Genomic DNA, 17,704 nt, shown 5'->3' on the forward strand with positions numbered 1-17,704 from the left:
TCGTGATAAACCATCAAGATGTATCAGTGCCTGCTGGGATAGACATTATACATTTAAGATGATACAAGGAGCTATTTCTATGAGTCACAGAGTTTACTACGAGAAGAAAAATATGGCATGGACTAATTAATCATCAGATTGAGCAAGCTCCATAGGCTTAATGCCAACAGCTTAGCCTCCATTCAACAGTTCATGTTGGAACTGCCAAGAATCATTTAATGCCACATTAATACGCCATTGCTATTCATCAAGACGGACCGAGGTGGGACGACAATACAACATTTGAGATTAATAAAAATACAATAAAAAATAAGACATGGACACTGGAAACCAAGACATCGAACCATTTCATAGATTGATACGATACAGGACAAAGGATAACAATAGTGAATTGTCTCACTACCAATAGCGTTTGGCCAAACAGGAACTCCATAGAAATACTTCAACTTGAAGCTTTATAATACATAACCAACCGAAGTCTTCTTTGCCATCGAGAGATTAATACAACATATTTTAGTGAAACATGAGAGAAAATGAAAGCACTTTCTTACAATTTTCCAGTTTTAAACAGCATGATTCAACATTAATTGGTACTGCCACCACCACCGAAAAGGTACCCAAGAGAAGAACCACCGCCAGGAGCATTGTGCACCTTCGTTGAAGGTCGTTCCTGCATAATAAGCAAGTTAGAACTACCATTCAATGTGATGAACTGAAGGACTTATGTTGGAGTTAGATACGATTCCTATTGAGGTGCTAGAAAAGGCTAGAACTCCTTAACAGGGATTAAGGCTGGATAATGCCATACTTGAACAGTTGAATTGGACTTGCTATTCAATATGAAGAGCTTGCATAGTTTCTGGTGCAGATTGGTTCTAAGGCATGAAACACCTACTAGTTAAGTCAACTACATACTGTAATGAAATTGCCACTGTTCTGGCCCTCGGCTCGGAAGTAATTGTTTGCCTGTTGGCCCCCTTGGATGCCTGCTGGAATCTGCTTGGTTTTATCTACTGGTGGTGGAGGAGCTGGCTTCTGAACTGGAGCAACATTTTCAGATGATTTGGGAGCCTCACCACTTCCAAAGAGGTAGCCCAGAGAACTCTGACCTCCTCCGCTGCTGACCCCACGACCCATCATGTACAGTTTAGAAGTCCAAGTACTGAACAAACAGCAATATGTAAAGTCTCAAAAGCTCAAGTTTAGGTATCTGGAAAGCTGTAGTAACGACAACAAGAGTTCCTATGGCAAGTGACTGATACAAGAATAGCATAATACTGCACAGAAACACCTTAAACATCAACCTCAAAAACATGTAGAGTCAAACTATGATGATTTAATTGCAAGAATATTTATGGCCAACAATACTGGTAGAAATCAAATATCCAGCCACAATAACCTATCAGAAGATTAAGAACTCCAATGGTAGTTTCTATTTGCTTCCAGTCAGTGCATGTCCGTAAATAAGGCAGTAGACTGCAGTGCTTAAGCACTTCTCAAATAAATCATATGAAATTTTGAAATGTAACTAGCATAATAGGTTCACAATCCAAAACAAAACTTTCTAAGGGAATATTTGAATCTGCAATTTACTTGTACATATGAGTTGGACTACAAAACTTATGTTCAATTTTTGAGAAAAGAAGATAAACTTCATAGCAATTGGATGCAATTCGAGATGAACAAAATATCATCCCAAGATAAAAAATATTGCACGTGCTTCCTCTTTTATTACCTTGAGATTAGTTTTTCCCAATCCCAAAGGCAAAACTGATGGCTAAATTGTTAAAGCTTCTTCCCAAAATTTTACAGAAATTTTGTAGTCAAGTTCTGTATAAATAACATTTAACACCATTGAGCAACAATTGGCCGCATCATTGGCAAGTGCCGCGCCGTGCTACCATCGACACAACATGTGCCCGTCATCACCCCCCGACGTGCCACTGACACGCATTTTTAACATATTTGTAATAAATAAGTTAAGATATTTGGAGAAATTTTTAGGTCTTCAGCATATCAATCTTTGGTTTGACTTAAATATATGTATTAAAACCTACATTATGTGTTTTATCTTTAGATTATTTTTATAAATAACATATCTTATTAAAAATAAAGCAATAGACTAATAGTCAAATATAACCAATAAAGCACGAAAACCTCCTACTAGGAGAAGTGTCCATATCGGACATGTGTCCAACATGTCCTACAAATCTGGAACATAAAAAATTAAAATGGAATACATGAGGGAAGCAACTAGAGTGAAAATAGGCGTAACTGGTCGAGTTGAGTCAATTTTTGTTAATTCGGATCCAAACCCTAATCCCATCTCCACCTTCACCACCGAAATGACGAAACCTATCTCCACCTTCACAACCGAACCCATCTCCACCTTCAATCCTTAACCACCGAAACAACAAAAACCATCTCCACCTTCATTATCGGACCCATCTCCACCGAAACCCATCTCCAAGCTTTCGTCGGCCATCACCACCAAAACTGTATTTGATGGACTACAAGCTCCCATCAGTCATCTCCCACATCACCTCCGCTGCCCCCAATCCACCGACATCACCTCCGCTGAAATGAAGACGAGCCCTTTTCTCTGATCCCTTCCTCTTCTCCTCCTTCCACCTTCAGATCTGAGCTTGAGTGGGGGATTATAGTGGCGATGAAGGTGAGTGTAGGAGTACTTCCCACCCCCTTCTAACATTGCCTATGGAACTTCTCGCAGAAATGGGTTAATCTATGTGGGAAAGGAGTTGACCCATGCCATCAACTCTCTTCTCTGTGTGGCACGCTTCTCGTGGCCACCATGGTACTCCTTCCTCTTTTCTTATTAATTACTTCCTTTTTTTGTATTGTTTTGGGAAATTATCAAATGGGTTTTGTTTTAATGGGTAAGTAGTAGCTCGACCCCTAAATCCTCCCACTGACATCACCTCCGCAGCCTCTTCCTTTCCCATTTGCTTCTTCTGCTCTCTTACCGAGCTGTCGAACTGAGCTTGAGCCTCATCGAGGTAGAGAAGAACCAAGCCGAGTTGGAGAAGTGCTTGAGCCGAGCTCGAGCTAGGAAAATCCAATAATCGAGCCGAGCCAAGCTAGGCCCAGCTCGCTCAAGCTCGGCTCGTTTACACCCACTACCCACCACCCACCTCGTACGAAAAGTCCTCTTAGCCCTAAATCCCTAAATCTCTCCAGCCGAAGACGACAGTGCGATGATGACAAGCGGCTGAGCTCGGCGAGCGCAACAAACGATTATGACAAGACAGATGCGACAAATGGCATGATGACTGGTTGTGCTTCTTCGAGACCAGAAAACAAGGTTAGCTCTCTCTCTCTCCTCCTCGCAAGCAGTTTCTTTTTCATTTCTTTTAATCTCCGACTATGCTTCTTTGACAGGGTGATCTCCATTCCTCTCTCTCTCTCCTTTAAAGCCTTTCATTTTTCCTTTTTTTTTGATACCGGTAGGACTTAAATTTAAATTTGTGTTGTTTACATTAATTCTAATTAGTGTGACAAACTAATAATGTGATAGGCAGAAAATTGGGAGTTAAATTATTAAGCCGATAATGTGATATTGCAAGCAAACCTCTCTGCTTGCTTTCATTTATCCTCTATGTTGTTAAATTGTTAAATTTTATTAAAGCCTCTCTGCTCTATTAAATTGTTAATCTTCTAATACATATTTCTCTAATAATGTAAATTATTGCGGTTGAAGAAAAATGAATACTAAAAATACAGAGTCTAGTCAAAACAATGCATCTTCAATGGATAATAATACTCCTTTGTGGAGATATGTTATTAAGATGGAGAAATTGAAAAGAGGTGGAGGCAATCATAATTTTAGATGCAACTATTGTCAGCAAGTCTACAAAAGATCGTATTATAGATTAAAGACTCATTTGCTGAAAATTAGTGAGCATAGAATTAGAGGTTGTCTAAAAGTGAGAATGACAATATTATGAACATGAAAAAAGTTGTTGATATGGCCGAGTTGAGAATTAAAAATTCGACGCCTAGACAAATTCATTTGCCAAAATTTGAGCAAGTGGCACTTCTAGTAGCTCAATTAAAGGTGTCGATTTTGATGAGAGACATCAAGAGAAAAAAAAAGAGCAACAAGAATGACATCTATTGAGAAGTCATTTAATTCCGGTGTTCGCAATTAGTTATATTGTAAAATTGCAAAAATATTTTATTTAGTTGGGTTGTCTCTTCATCTGACAAAAAACTCTTATTATGTTAGAGCTTTTTAATTTGCCGCAAATAATAATATTTTTGGATTTGTGACCCCTGACTACAATATGTTAAAAACTATGCTACTTCAACAAAAGAGCAAATATTGAAATATAACTAAACCCTATTAAAGGCACAGGGGGGAGAAAAGGATAAATATTGTATATGATGGTTAGACTGGTGCATAGAAGAGAGATTGCTTATAAACTTTTTAGCGGTGACTGAGGGTGTCCCTATGTTATTGAGGGCTATGAAATGCGGAGAATATAAATATAAATTTTTATCTCCAATTTGATCATTAAAATCATTAAAGAGGTTGTGCCTCATAATGTAGCTCAAGTGGTTATAGAGCACCTGTTTATAAGGCAGCAGAGATGCTTCTTGAAGCAAGATTTTCATATTTTTTGGACTCCATGTGTAATTCATACTCTCAACCTAGCTTTGAAGAACATATGTGCAACAAGACACTAAGGAAATAAGATTGTATTTGATGAGTATAGCTGAATTTTCGAAATTGTAGGGAATAATAATGTGCATAAAAAATTTCATCGTGCAACATTCAATGAGTTTGGCTATCTTTAAAAAAAAATTTAACTTAAAATTGCTTGCTATTGGGAAGACTCGTTTTGCTTCGGCGATTATAATGTCGAAAAAATTCAGAAAGATCAAGAAGGATCTTCAATCAATGATAATCAGTGATAAATGAAGTTCTTATAGAGAAGATAATATTGGCAAAACACAATTTGTCAAAAATAAAGTTCTTGATAACTTTTGCTAGGATAAAATTGAATATATACTTCATAAAGCCTATATATGGTATGCTACAAATTGTAGGCACAGATAAACCATGCTTACATTTGATTTATGAAATGTAAGATACCATGAAAACAAGAAGAAAGGAGAGGAAATTTATTTTTTATTAAGTAGTGTAGAAGATCCTAATAAATAGATGGAATAAAAGCAATACACCACTTTATTGCTTAGCACATTCTTTGAATTCTAAGGTTAACTTAATTCCTATGGTCCTCTTTTTTACGATTAAATATTTTATTATTTCTCTCATTACTATGTATTGTTTACTAATTTAATGATTACGTTAATAGGTATTATAGCTCATTATGGATTCAAAAAGATCCAAATGGTGTACCACCGCATAAAGATTTGAAAATTTCTAATATGAGAAATGAATGCTTAAAAAGCTTATTTCCAAATGCTAAAAAAAGAAAAATAGTATACCAAGGGTTTACGAGTTTCTCCGCATCAACTAAAAATTCTGCTGATTATGATTCAATAGAAGATAAAAATAATTTTGATCCAAACATGTGGTTGATTACTCATGGTGTTTCTAACTCCTATTATTCAAAATTTAGCACGTAAGTTACTTAGGCAACCTTGCTCTTCTTTAGGTTGTGAGAGAAATTGAAGCAACTATTCTTTCATCCATTCATGAAAAAGGAACAAGATAACTCTACAGAGAGTTGAAGAATTTAGTATATGTGCATACTAATCTTCGTCTTCTATCATAAAGGTCTTTAAATTATGTAAGAGAGGAGACTAAGATGTGGGGCATTGGAGGAGATTCTTATGATTTCTTTAATAGTTCAAGAATGTTAAAGAGTTTGTTGATCTCTTAATTGATGAATCGAATTTTGAGACTATAATGTTTATTGATGAAGACAATGAGGATCCACCTTATATTGTCTTTTTATTTGTTATGATTGTTAGTTTTTAAACTTCTATGGAACTCAACTACTTAGACATATTTTGTACTTTTAGGACTTGTAATAATTATTCAATGTCTTTTATAATTTTGTACGTTTTTTATTGTCTTTCAACTTTCTTATCTCTAAATTAGTTCTAATAGCCTGATGTATACTTCTTAGTTCTTATAGCTTAATATACACTTCTTAGTTTTTATAGCTTGATATATGTGTATTTTACACTATTAGATTGCAAGCTTTTGCTTTAGATGTATCAATAATTATATATTATTTATTTATTTTGGCGTATCCTATGCTGTGTTCCTGCCCTATTTTTTTCAAAATTTTCAGTGTTGTCATATCCGTATTGCATCATGTCTGTGTCCTATGTCTGTCCCGTGTATGTCCCTGCTTCATTGAATATAAATATTCTTCAACATATATTATGATTGAATACATTCATTGAAACTAATATTAAAGATTAAATACTCTATAATATAACTGAACACATAATGACATTCATTATTAATTAATAATAGTTTAATAATTAAAAACGAATATCTAGTTTAACGTAGAATAACTGGGAGAATCAAAAACTTCATTTGTGATGATTGATGAAAATAAAAAAAATAATAAAATGCTCCACATCAACACAGGGATCAACAAGGCTCAACACAACTCGGCATGCACCTGTGCTGGTCGACATGAGAGTGTGCCACTAGCACACCCTGTGCTAAGTGTCGTGCCACCATCGGCACGGCAATCCTTGTCATCGAGTACTATTTAAATTCTAGAAAAATCTAATGAGGAAAAAAGTTTGAAAGCACTTTGTCTCTCTTTACTTTGTGACTAATGTCTTGCAATCCCGAGGTATCCAACTGCTGAAAAGGTGAACTTTTCTAATATTGGTCAAGCATAAAAAACAAGTATATTACATATTTGGATCTAACATTTGCCTAATGGTATCCTTTCCTATGTCGTACAACAAAATCATAAACTTATTTTTGAGAGTGTAATCTTCACCAATCAAACTTGGTTGATTTTAAGAGCTAAGCCGCTAAGCCACCAAATCTACAAACAACCACATTAAAATACTATTTGTAATAAAAAAATCATGTCCAAATAGAGCTCCTATAGTGGAATTATTGCTAAAGTATTGAAGTCTGCATGTATAGCTGACCTGTGAACACATATTTGAGAATACATTAGATTCCAATTATTTTAAATAATACATCAAATCAACAATCTCCCCCTTATTGTTTTATTTATAATTGACCTGCATATAGATAAACGTTATTACCATAGTATCATATGTACCATGCACCTCCACTAGTATGCCAATAGGAGTGCTTCACCAACCTTTAATGGAACAAAAAGATCACCAAGTTCAGGTGTCTTGATCCATAATCATGAACTATGCTAGGCTGTTAGCATGTCTATCGCGTGCTACTTCATGTGTCTTGGTTGAATTTAATGTGCTTTCCTTGATTGATATACTGATGGCAAACTATTAGGATAGATGTCCTACACTCCTTCATTCTCAACTAACTAAAACTAGTTAATTGCAAAGTTCCTTGGCTGCCTCCAATTGGTATGATTCCAATTCTTAGCAAATAGGGGAATCAGATACAAGCAAGGTTACAGGCATCAGTATCAAGATCAAAATCAGGATTGGTTGGTTGAAAAAACAATATATATCAGCCCCTATCAATGGCCGGTATCGAATCGAACTATTTTTTAATTACGTAAAATTTAAAAAATTATCTAAAAATAAAATAATAATTACTTACATATGAAGCCTAAAAGTAAAATAAAAAAGTATTCACTTACTCAAAACTATAACGAATTTTGAACTAGATCTAGTAAATTTCTGCGCTTATCATCATTATTACCATCATAAGTTTGTAACTAGTTATATCTAGGGCCTAGTCCTCCAAAGGGTAATAACCTCTCTTTAATTGCTTTCTAATCTCTCTCTAGTCATTATCTAACTCTACAACAAAGAGAATAGAGAGAGAGAGAGAGACAAAATGTAAAAAAAAAATTCTCTGTTCCACAGTGCAGAACAATGAAATTATTGTTCTCCATTGCAGAACAGTGAAGAAACTGCAGCAAGAGAGAGAGTGGAAGCCAAAAGAAAAAACAATGAAAAACATTACTCTTAATGAAGAGAAGAGAGTAGGAAAGAGAGTGTAGAAGAAAATAAAAAATGAAAAAAACAAGGTTCTGCAGTGAAGAAGATGAGATGAGAGGAGTGGGAGAGAAAGAGAGAAAAAAAGTTATGCTTCTGCGGTGAAGAGAAAAGAAAGAAAATTAAAAATTGCATACCTAATATCACCGGAGTTCAATGGAAGCCAGATATGCACCAATGCTTTGCTTGGAAGAGAGAGAGAGAGAGAGAATAAGAAGATGAGGACATCAATTATTTGATATCCATAGGTCCGATACGGGTTTGATCTGTCATTAATTATTTGATATCCCTAGGTCAGATATGAGTCGGATCCATAAAGGATCTGACCTATTTGGCCTAATTCGGCCTCAAAACTAGTCACTTGCCCAAATCGAGATCAACTAATTTTTGAAACCATGGATATAAGTAAAAGCTCAACGATGGTTGTGCCATCATTGGCACGGCAATGGGCGTGGTGGTCGTGGCCGGCACGCATTTAACATATTTTTAATAAAAAATTCAGGATATCTAGAGATGTTTTTACATCTTTGGCATATCAATCTTTAATTTTTTTGTTTCAATATATTTATTAAAACTTGCATTATAGTGTTCTAGTTTTAGATTATTTTTATAAATGACATATTTTATTAAAGCTAAAGTAATAGTCAAATATAAATATATTCAACACATAATATTAATTGATAATAATTTTAATAATTAAAACTAATATCTAGTGAATGTAAAATGACGGGAAGGATCAAAGTAATGATTGATGGAAATATAATTTTTTAAAAAAAAAGGCTCCATATCAAGTGTCATTCCACAACTGGCACGGCCATCTTTGAGGAAAATAACTCTTGACACAATATGAACATACTAAAATTCAAAAGTAAGTCATTAGACCCAATATTCTACATAAATCTTTCACTTCTTTTCAATGTCTAACTAAACCTACCTAACTTTCTCTTTTAGTTTAATTCTCATCAGTTAATCCCTCAAATCCCACTTTGCTACCCTCGACTATCCAATTTCTTTTTCAAGTTCACATTTTCTCTATCTAAATTCACATGCTCTTGAAAGTATCTCCATAAGAGTTGAACTCTTCCATGCCTTCAATTGTTCTTCATGTGTCATGATGAATTTAGTTGTCCAAGCAAATGACTCATGGAACTTTTGCAACAAAGGACCCTACATAATTGTGTCAGCATACCGATCCTTTGCACCTAAACCAAAATCTAGGAATTGCATCACCATATCATGTTGCCAGCGTATTGCTAAAAGCCACCGTCCGCAAGGCTTAAAAGTGGCAAGAACTTTTAAAACCTAACACTATCAATTAGTCTGAAATAGGGAAACGATGTGGGAGTTAACATACTATGGTGACAGGAATTTTCCAAGAAATATCCAGATTAGCTTTGAATATAATGCCAAGATAAAGATTGTTGATTTAACGCTTTGCCTAACAAATATTTGACTCCAAAATATAGTCCGACATGTTTTCATAGCTCCATTATTCAAATGAAGGCCTACTGCATATATATTTCAATATTATAATTCTGTTTGGCATGGTCTTTTAGCCCAAATAGTATAGCTATAATTGTAAACTTAGTTGCCTCACCTTGGCAATCTAAAACGATTGATTCACAGAGGATGCTCTCAAAGTGATGCCATGTAACATCTAGGAAGAGGGCATGACCTGGAAACATATATAAACTCATATAAGAGTTATAATTGGATTTGTTGTTAGACAAATGTTATGATTCGGCTACATAAATAAGTGCGCATTCTTCAATACTATCTTCAATGACAGTGCTTGTGTTAAATTAAAGAAGAGAGCAAGACACTCCATTGGAGATGTTCCACTTTCTTCAATACTATCTTCCCTTAATACTTATTTATCAAGTTTAAAAGCATTGAGAGGATGTAGAACCGTTTTCTCTCATGTTTTGAGCTGGATTTCTCTTTTACAGATTCTTAATGCATGTAAAACCTTCATGTTAAATCACCTAAATCCTGGTATAGATTCATTTTGCTGCTGCTCTAGGATTGTTTCCAAAACCATAAAGGTAGTAACTGTGATTTGCACATTTGCTGACTTCGTCTTGTTGGAAAAAAGACTTTGATGAAGACGATTACATAAAATAGGATCTTCATTGAAACCCTAAATCCGCAGATGGAAACCCCACAACGACAAAAGTAAAGTGGAAGCGACAGCTAACCGAGAAATAATTGACAAAATTTAAATCCAAATCAGCATCATGCCCTCCATTTCATGCGACAACCAAGACGGTTCAAATCGAACTCCAACAATCCCACGATCCACCATCAGAAACATCGATCCACGCAATACGCTATAGATCGGAGACAGGAAACATCACACGATCCCACATCCAAACCCCTAAAACCGGCACCTTTAGCCCTATCCCTAGCGAAATCCGACAAGAAAGTGCAAGCAAAGCACCGGAAAACGATGTATTCAAGGCATGCAATCGCAGATCTACGTCAAAGAACCCATACCTTCGGGTCGGATCGCAGGGGAGGAGAACGGAGGAGGGTGGGTGGGTGCTTTCGCGGATGGGGGAAAATCAAGAAGGCGAGATTGAGGACAAAAAGGGAAGAGGAACTAAAACCTTTTTTAATAATAATAATAAATAAATAAATAAAATAAGCAAAAGATATATTACAGTTATCCTGTACCGATAATTTCCGGGGCCCACGCGGAAATGGTCGGTGATGCGTCGTGCATTAAATTTCGCGCACATTAAAATATTATTGTCTGTGACTCTCGGAGGCACCGGGGTCCGGGGTTGATGTGATGTGATGCGATAAAATTGGATACGTGGGTCGATCTGGATCGTTGGATTGATGATCGTAGAGACTTGTTAGTCCTAAGTTTGAAAATAATCTCCCACACCTATTTCCATTTAAAATTTGGAGCTTATATGAGACATTCTTTTTGTCCTTATAATCCCTACTCGTGTGCATACTAATTGGATATGTAATTTTTTGGATAAGAAAGACAATTATGCTATTTCAAAAAGGATATAAATGTTATATCAAATATCGAGACAAATGTATCTCTCTTAATATATATATTAAGATATATATGAACATAGTGACGAGAACTGATAGAAGAATACTTTCGCAGAGTTAATATCGATGCATCTAGCATGACTTTACTTATTATAAGTTATATTAATTAATTATCACAGTTATAAAAAGTGTCGCTAATGTCAGTAGCCAAAAATTATAAAGTGTGCAAGAGAAAGTCTCTTTATATATACATTCATAATTATTAATTTCGAGCAATATTTGCTAGCTAAGTGATGGGTTTTGTAATAATATGAAAGATGGTACAAAGTGAAACTAAAGAGATAGATAGACAGTTGTTTTTAAATCTCTCACTTGGTTCTTTCGCACTACTACTGGTTTCCAAATCGCATCACTAACCGCTTGATTCATTTTGGACGGCGGATCTCCCTCCATCTCCATCGTAGCATTCAAATGGCATCCGCTTCCTCCAAAACTAACGGTCGCTTCTCTTGGCGGGAGAGCGGAGATAACTAAATACTAATACGAAATCGTCCAGGGTTTCTTCGATTCTCGAAACCCTAATAAATTCCCCCACATCTTACCCCCCCTCTCAGTTCGGTGAAGACATCGCACCTCCAGAGAAGAGTTTTTGCGCGGAGTCCGTATAGAAAGGTGCGTTTCTTGGCCCCAGGAAATGACGCAATTTCGCGCCGTAATGTTTTCAATTCTTTCTGGATCAGTGAACAAAGCCCTTGCCCTTTTCTTGATTTGGTGTAAGTTGCTGATGGTAATATATTCTGTTCTCCTCTTGAGATCTTGATGTTCAGATAGAACCAGCTGCGTTAATGTATTGACTTCTTCTTATGATTTCCATAGTTTACTACCTATTTAGGGATCTTGTCACGGACTAATGTGGATTGGAGCTGTGTTAAATTTTTTAGCAAAAGGAACCATCTTTTGGCAAATGTTGAGACACATCTCCTCTCTCTCTCTCTCTCTCTCTCTCTCTCTCTCTCTCTTCTTCAAAGACAATCTTTGAGTAACAGAACTATAGGCTATACTATTGATGCTCTTTCGGACCCCTCTCCATGTTGGTAACTTGCTGGACGGTGGTGAACCATCATTTGAAATTGATGATGATGATAATGAAACAAGGTGCAAAAGTTGAGCCTGGATTTCATATTGGTTTGTCGAAAGGAAGCCTCAATACCACAGTTTTCCGAGCATTTCTGGAGAACCTGGGAGTTCTTCTATTCGCATAAATATATCTAGTGCATGAGAAGGAAAGATTGTTTGGAACCAAAATAAAGTCAGAAATAAAAGCAGGATGTTGCCTTATGAACACCATCAATAGAAGGCTCCTAAAGTTTCTTATTTGTGGCAAAAGGTTAAATAAAAAAGGTGGAAGACATGAATTACACGAAGACAGATTCATTATGGAGAAATGTCAATGTCAGGATAATTTATCAACAGTTTTATCTGTGCATTATAGACACCTCCAGTAACAGAAATTTTCTGGCTTAATAGGTTCATCATACATTTAGATTCCCAATCACATATAGGATTACACTCACTTGGTATCCTGAATTTTGATTGTGAGCGAGTCCTGTCCTGTCCTTTCTTAGTTTAAAATATTATTATTTGCTAAAGTATATGGAGAGAGTTGATCAGGCCTATATTGCTTATTAAGATTCCATACGTGATTGACAAAATCTGATGTGAATATAACGTATGCGGTGTAAACATTTCCAGCATTGATCTATTGGATATACGAATTTATCACGTGCAGTATAACTGATTGCTACAGTTTGCTATCTATTGATAGTAAGGTGCATTTCTTTGAATTCTTACCTAGAAGATATTTTGGATTTGTGCAACTATTGTTGGCGGGTTGACTCAGGGAAATTCCTCTTAGATTTGCTGTAAGTGTGCATTCAACTTTCCCTATCAGATTAGACATTTCAAAAGTTTGTGCAGAGGGACTCTCTTTTTATTTGGAGCACTGTATGTACTGTTTTTCATATGGGATCACTGGTTGAAATGCTTTATGGTTTCTGAACTGAACTTAAAGGAAAGGATTGCTGAAATGATTTACTTCATGTGAAAGAGGCTAGAGAAAAAAACTCTAGAAATCCACAGTGGCATCCAATTACATATTACTTATAATTTCTCAAGAAAGAGGCTAGAGATAAACTCAAGTTTAATTAATATTTTACCTGAGCAATTTTTTTCTATGCACAAAATTTCACATAATGTAATATATATGTGTAGCTACTGCAAGATTTCGTAAATTGCATGTGAAATAGGATGTCTAATAGAACAAGATAAACTCGAGTTTAATTACTATTTTAGCTGTTATAATATTTTCTATGCACAAAGTTTCACATTATGTAATCTATATGTGTAGCAACACAACAAGTTGCAAGATTTTGTAAATTACATGTGAACTAGAATATCTAATAGGACAGGATAAATATAAGTTCCTATAGATAGAAGCAGTAAAAGTAAGATAAACTTTGCAATCTGCCTAGTGATAAGTATAAAAAACGAAGAAATATTGACAAACTATGGGAATATATATTTTTTGTTTATAAATGCTTATATATATGTACTCTTAATGGTCTTTTTATGTGTGTGTGTATCTTTTTGGAAGGATAAATATCTACAGTTGGATCTACATGCGGTCTTCACGAATTGTCTATCTAAAATCATATCTGTGGAAGCTAAAACCATAAATGATCCATTTAATAGATGAATATGACCTTTTCCTTTGGATCCATGCCGTGGATGATCCTTCAGATAATAGGGATCCTATTAGTCCATCTTGCCACATAAATGCAAATGCCTCATCATGGCTAGATATATGAAAGCTGAAGTTTGGTTATACAAATGAGCCACTAGCCATGAAATCACAAAAGGCTGCATGTGTAATATTATATCCATTTATGAATGATGTCTCAGCATGAGACATAGTATTGCATATCATCGAAAACCACTTGCTTCTGAGTTCACCTCTCAATGCAAGAAGCTCTTGGAGTTCTGTCTTCATTGGATTAATTCAGAGGTGCCATGTTGGTATTAAAAATTGAACTTCTGGTTTGTGCATTATTCTTTGTAAATGGATGTGTAATACTCACAACATTATTGCAATCAGTAAGTTTATGGATGCATTCAGCTATTTCAATAGCCAATTTTTATTACTATTTTCACCTTAAGGCATCCCAAATTGTATTAATTCCTTTCCAAAGCAGATTTAGTAAATGTTGCACCAGGTTTTGCTAATCGCGTGTCAAATTCGTGTTGCAACTTGGATTGGAAGGATTTGATGGCAACCATTCAACCTACACTTTGGGTCAATTGTGGATTGAAGCGGAGGGTTTAAGGTTGGGAAATTCAACACTGCATGAGGCAGGTTTGGTGTAGGAATATTTTCAAAGAAATCTCAACCCTGATCATATCGTCCAGATTCAATCTGATTTACATATACTAAGAAGAATGTTTCTGTATGTATATTGAGAATCTGTATATATACAGTAGTACAATTAACCAGATGAGTACTATCTTCTTGGAAAGAAACTACCATGCATACACAACTAGATATATTCTCATTTCCTTAATCTGTTTATTTAATATTTTTTTTCTTATGTGACGGGTTCTTTCGAATTTTATTGATGACCCTACAGTAGTTATGTCAAGTTGCTCTGGTGGAAGTCCTCATCATGTTGTTTGAAATGTCTGTGGTCCAAGCTGCAGAGCTTGTGCTCTGCAAATCTTTGCCTAATTTTGAATTTAACTTGTATACCAAAGTTGAAAGACCAATAATTTCAACTCTCTATTACCTGTAGCTGAAGAGTATTAACAATTTGCTGTGTGTGCAGAATTAAATCAGGAAGAAAATTCAATGGAGGAGATCCTTTGCCAGCTTTGTGAAGTGGTTGGTGCAAAAGACCAGATGCTCATCTAGAGGCAAGTCAAGCAGTTTGTTTTTGTCTGTGCACTCATCTTTGGTCCACTCTCACATGTTGTGCTGCCATTTTATGCTGCCATCCTTGTCCAACTTGTGTTATTCTGGATAAGGACTCAAACCTTGTGGGGGATGGATTTTTGGCTTCTGCATTCCTCTATCAGGCTTAACAGAATTCCTTTTTTACACTTTTGGATCAAAGTACTTTTTGATATCTTGTTCATTTTTTGAGTTACTTGCGTGGGTAAGACCGAGTACATCTCACTGTTTTTAGTCCTTCTAATACAAGAGTCTCCTACATTGGGTTGTTTTTTCTTTGTCCTTTTTTTAACTATAGTTGCAAACCTAGATCTATTCTTAAGTAGAAGTTTGACAACTTGCATTCAAAGTTTGATTGCTTTAGTTTGTTTCTCATTGACCAACTACCTTGAGTAAGAGGGAAAAAAGTCAGCTAAAAATTTGAAGTGACTCTCTTTTCCTCATCTGCTAAGCTATCTACCAATTAACTTAAAAGTACTTCAGTTGGAAAAATTTGAAAGAAAAACAAACAAACAAACAAATACTTTGATTCAAAATTCTTCACAGATGCAAGAGAGAGAAACCGTTCCCATCTCACCAATCATACTGTTAAGATGACAAATTGTAAAGTATATTATGATCTTGAATCATGCATACAAGTCAAAGGGCCCTGCATGTCACATGGGCACTCACTGCATTCATTGTCTTTTCTCTTCATCTCATGCTAAGCTACGTCATGCATACATACATACATACATACATACATACATACATACATACATACATACATACATACATACATACATACATACATACATACATACATACATACATACATATAGGCCATTCCAATCACTGTAATTGACTCTTAATCACATGGTGTTGTTCTAGCTTGGATTTAGGAAAGAGAGAGAGAAAACTTTAGGGGGCATCATGTGGCCATCTAGTTGTACATGGGGGCTTTAATTGTTGATGAGTGAGTAGCTTGGGCCAGTTGGTGCTTCCTATGGAAGCAAAAGGGGCACCACATCCCATGTGACATCTCCCCTTTATGCATGTGGCATTGCTTTCCTTTATTCTTATCTTACATCTCACCAATCACCATCAACTTTACAATTAGGCATCTTAGTACCCCTTTCATGTACATGCCATTCTTTATTTATTTTGCTCTCTCTAAACTAAAAAGTATACTTCATGCATGCATACATGCATACATAAAATACTGTATACTTTATACAACTCATGCATTAAGTTTGGAAGAATTACTACTATCATTAGATGCTGCATATTATAAATGTCAGTAGACAACTTGCACCTGCAAGAGTGAGGAGGTTAACTAGGAGAAGAAGTAAAACAGTATATATATATATTTTTTAAATCCTAAAAGGACATGCAGAGACAAAAGGGCATTGTCATTCTGAGTCAGAACTTTGGGTGCCTGTTAATAATCCCCAGATATTCTCTTCTTAATTAAGTGCTTCAATCTTACATATTGTTATCCTTCAAAACAATCCAGATAGTTTTATTTTGAAAGAAAATGTCCATTTTATAAAATTTATAGCAGTTCCTCTGTTAATGACAAGATAGCCCTAATTGTAAGCTATAATTGTCATTTTCAGTAAATATAGCATTATATTATGTGAATTATCAACTCGAATGTACGAAGCTTCTGAATATTTTATATAGCTTTTTTATTTGTGTGTGTGTGTGTTGAGAAAAATGAGAATTTAATGATATCCTAATTAAATCGAAGTCGTTGAGATTCAAATCTGAGAATATATTATATATTAACCATATCCATTGCCTTCAAACTTCAGCACACCTTATTCATATTGTATTGACCAGGTATCTCAGATTTTATATGACATATCTTGTGTGTATCTATAATGTGTCAAACCTCATTGCAGCTATCATATGCCAGGGAATCTTTTAATAGACTAGACTTGCATGGTCTTTTAACTTAGCTTTTGGTATATGGTTGTGATGGCCAACAAGAACAAAGAGAGTAACCCAAGGAAGAAGGGATGAAGAAATGGACAGCCTTTGCTTGGCCTCCATGTGAATGGCTTTAAGCTATCCTTTTCAAGACCACAACAGTACTACTCTCCTTGTGAGCAGCACAATATAAATGCGTCTATAGATCATAATCTAACTGCATTTGGTACATCAACATTAGGACAGAAAAGCATGTCACCATTATCTAGATTTAGGGCATGTATACATCTTTTTTTGCTAAGGCTTTGTTATGTATTGTTAGGTTTGTTACCTAACGGTATTATTAATTTTTTCAATTTATTGCTCGCCTAACATAGTATCGAACTATGACTCTTAGGTCGTGAATAGAAACCATTTAATCCCTATTTTAGGAATAGTGACGTACATGAAGAGAAAAAATTATTTTTATTAGTCTGTTGCCTAATATCTTAAGCTTTTTATTTAGTTACTTAGCTATGAAAAATAAAAAGATCAATTGCAATGTACTTGAGTTTTAAGATAAAATTTTGGAAAGAATGATTGAAAAGAAAAGATGTATACAGTCTTACATTCATTTGTCTGAGAGATCATTAGAGAATATGAGACCAT

At 35.3% G+C, this 17,704-nt stretch overlaps 1 protein-coding gene across 2 annotated transcripts; it reads right to left on the reverse strand.

Moving 5' to 3' along the window:
• Positions 1 to 324: 324 nt before the first annotated feature.
• LOC140785946 (protein SPIRAL1-like 3) lies at positions 325 to 10,740 on the reverse strand. 2 transcript variants are annotated; one of them, XM_073134074.1, is made up of 4 exons: positions 10,624 to 10,737; positions 9,725 to 9,802; positions 916 to 1,162; positions 325 to 670 (listed from the first exon to the last, which is right to left on the reverse strand). In XM_073134074.1, exons 3-4 carry the CDS (start codon positions 1,138 to 1,140, stop codon positions 584 to 586), a joined length of 312 nt encoding a protein of 103 aa, XP_072990175.1. In that variant the 5' UTR covers positions 1,141 to 1,162; positions 9,725 to 9,802; positions 10,624 to 10,737; the 3' UTR covers positions 325 to 583. The 2 variants fall into 2 exon arrangements, with proteins under 2 accessions (XP_072990175.1, XP_072990172.1); XM_073134071.1 differs by lacking the exon at positions 9,725 to 9,802 and having other exon boundaries at positions 10,624 to 10,740.
• Positions 10,741 to 17,704: the final 6,964 nt, after the last annotated feature.

The sequence above is a fragment of the Typha latifolia genome, chromosome 4 (genome assembly GCF_019914945.1).
Source record: "Typha latifolia isolate L0001 chromosome 4, TyphaL0001v2, whole genome shotgun sequence".
NCBI lineage: Eukaryota > Viridiplantae > Streptophyta > Magnoliopsida > Poales > Typhaceae > Typha > Typha latifolia.

Bases quoted from the DNA above. Each gene is read 5' to 3' on its own strand.
- LOC140785946 (XM_073134071.1), bottom strand. From the start codon at position 1,140: ATGATGGGTCGTGGGGTCAGCAGCGGAGGAGGTCAGAGTTCTCTGGGC. The intron at 671-915 runs GTATGTAGTTGA...CTTATTATGCAG, and splicing joins ACAGTGGCAATTTCATTACA to GAACGACCTTCAACGAAGGT.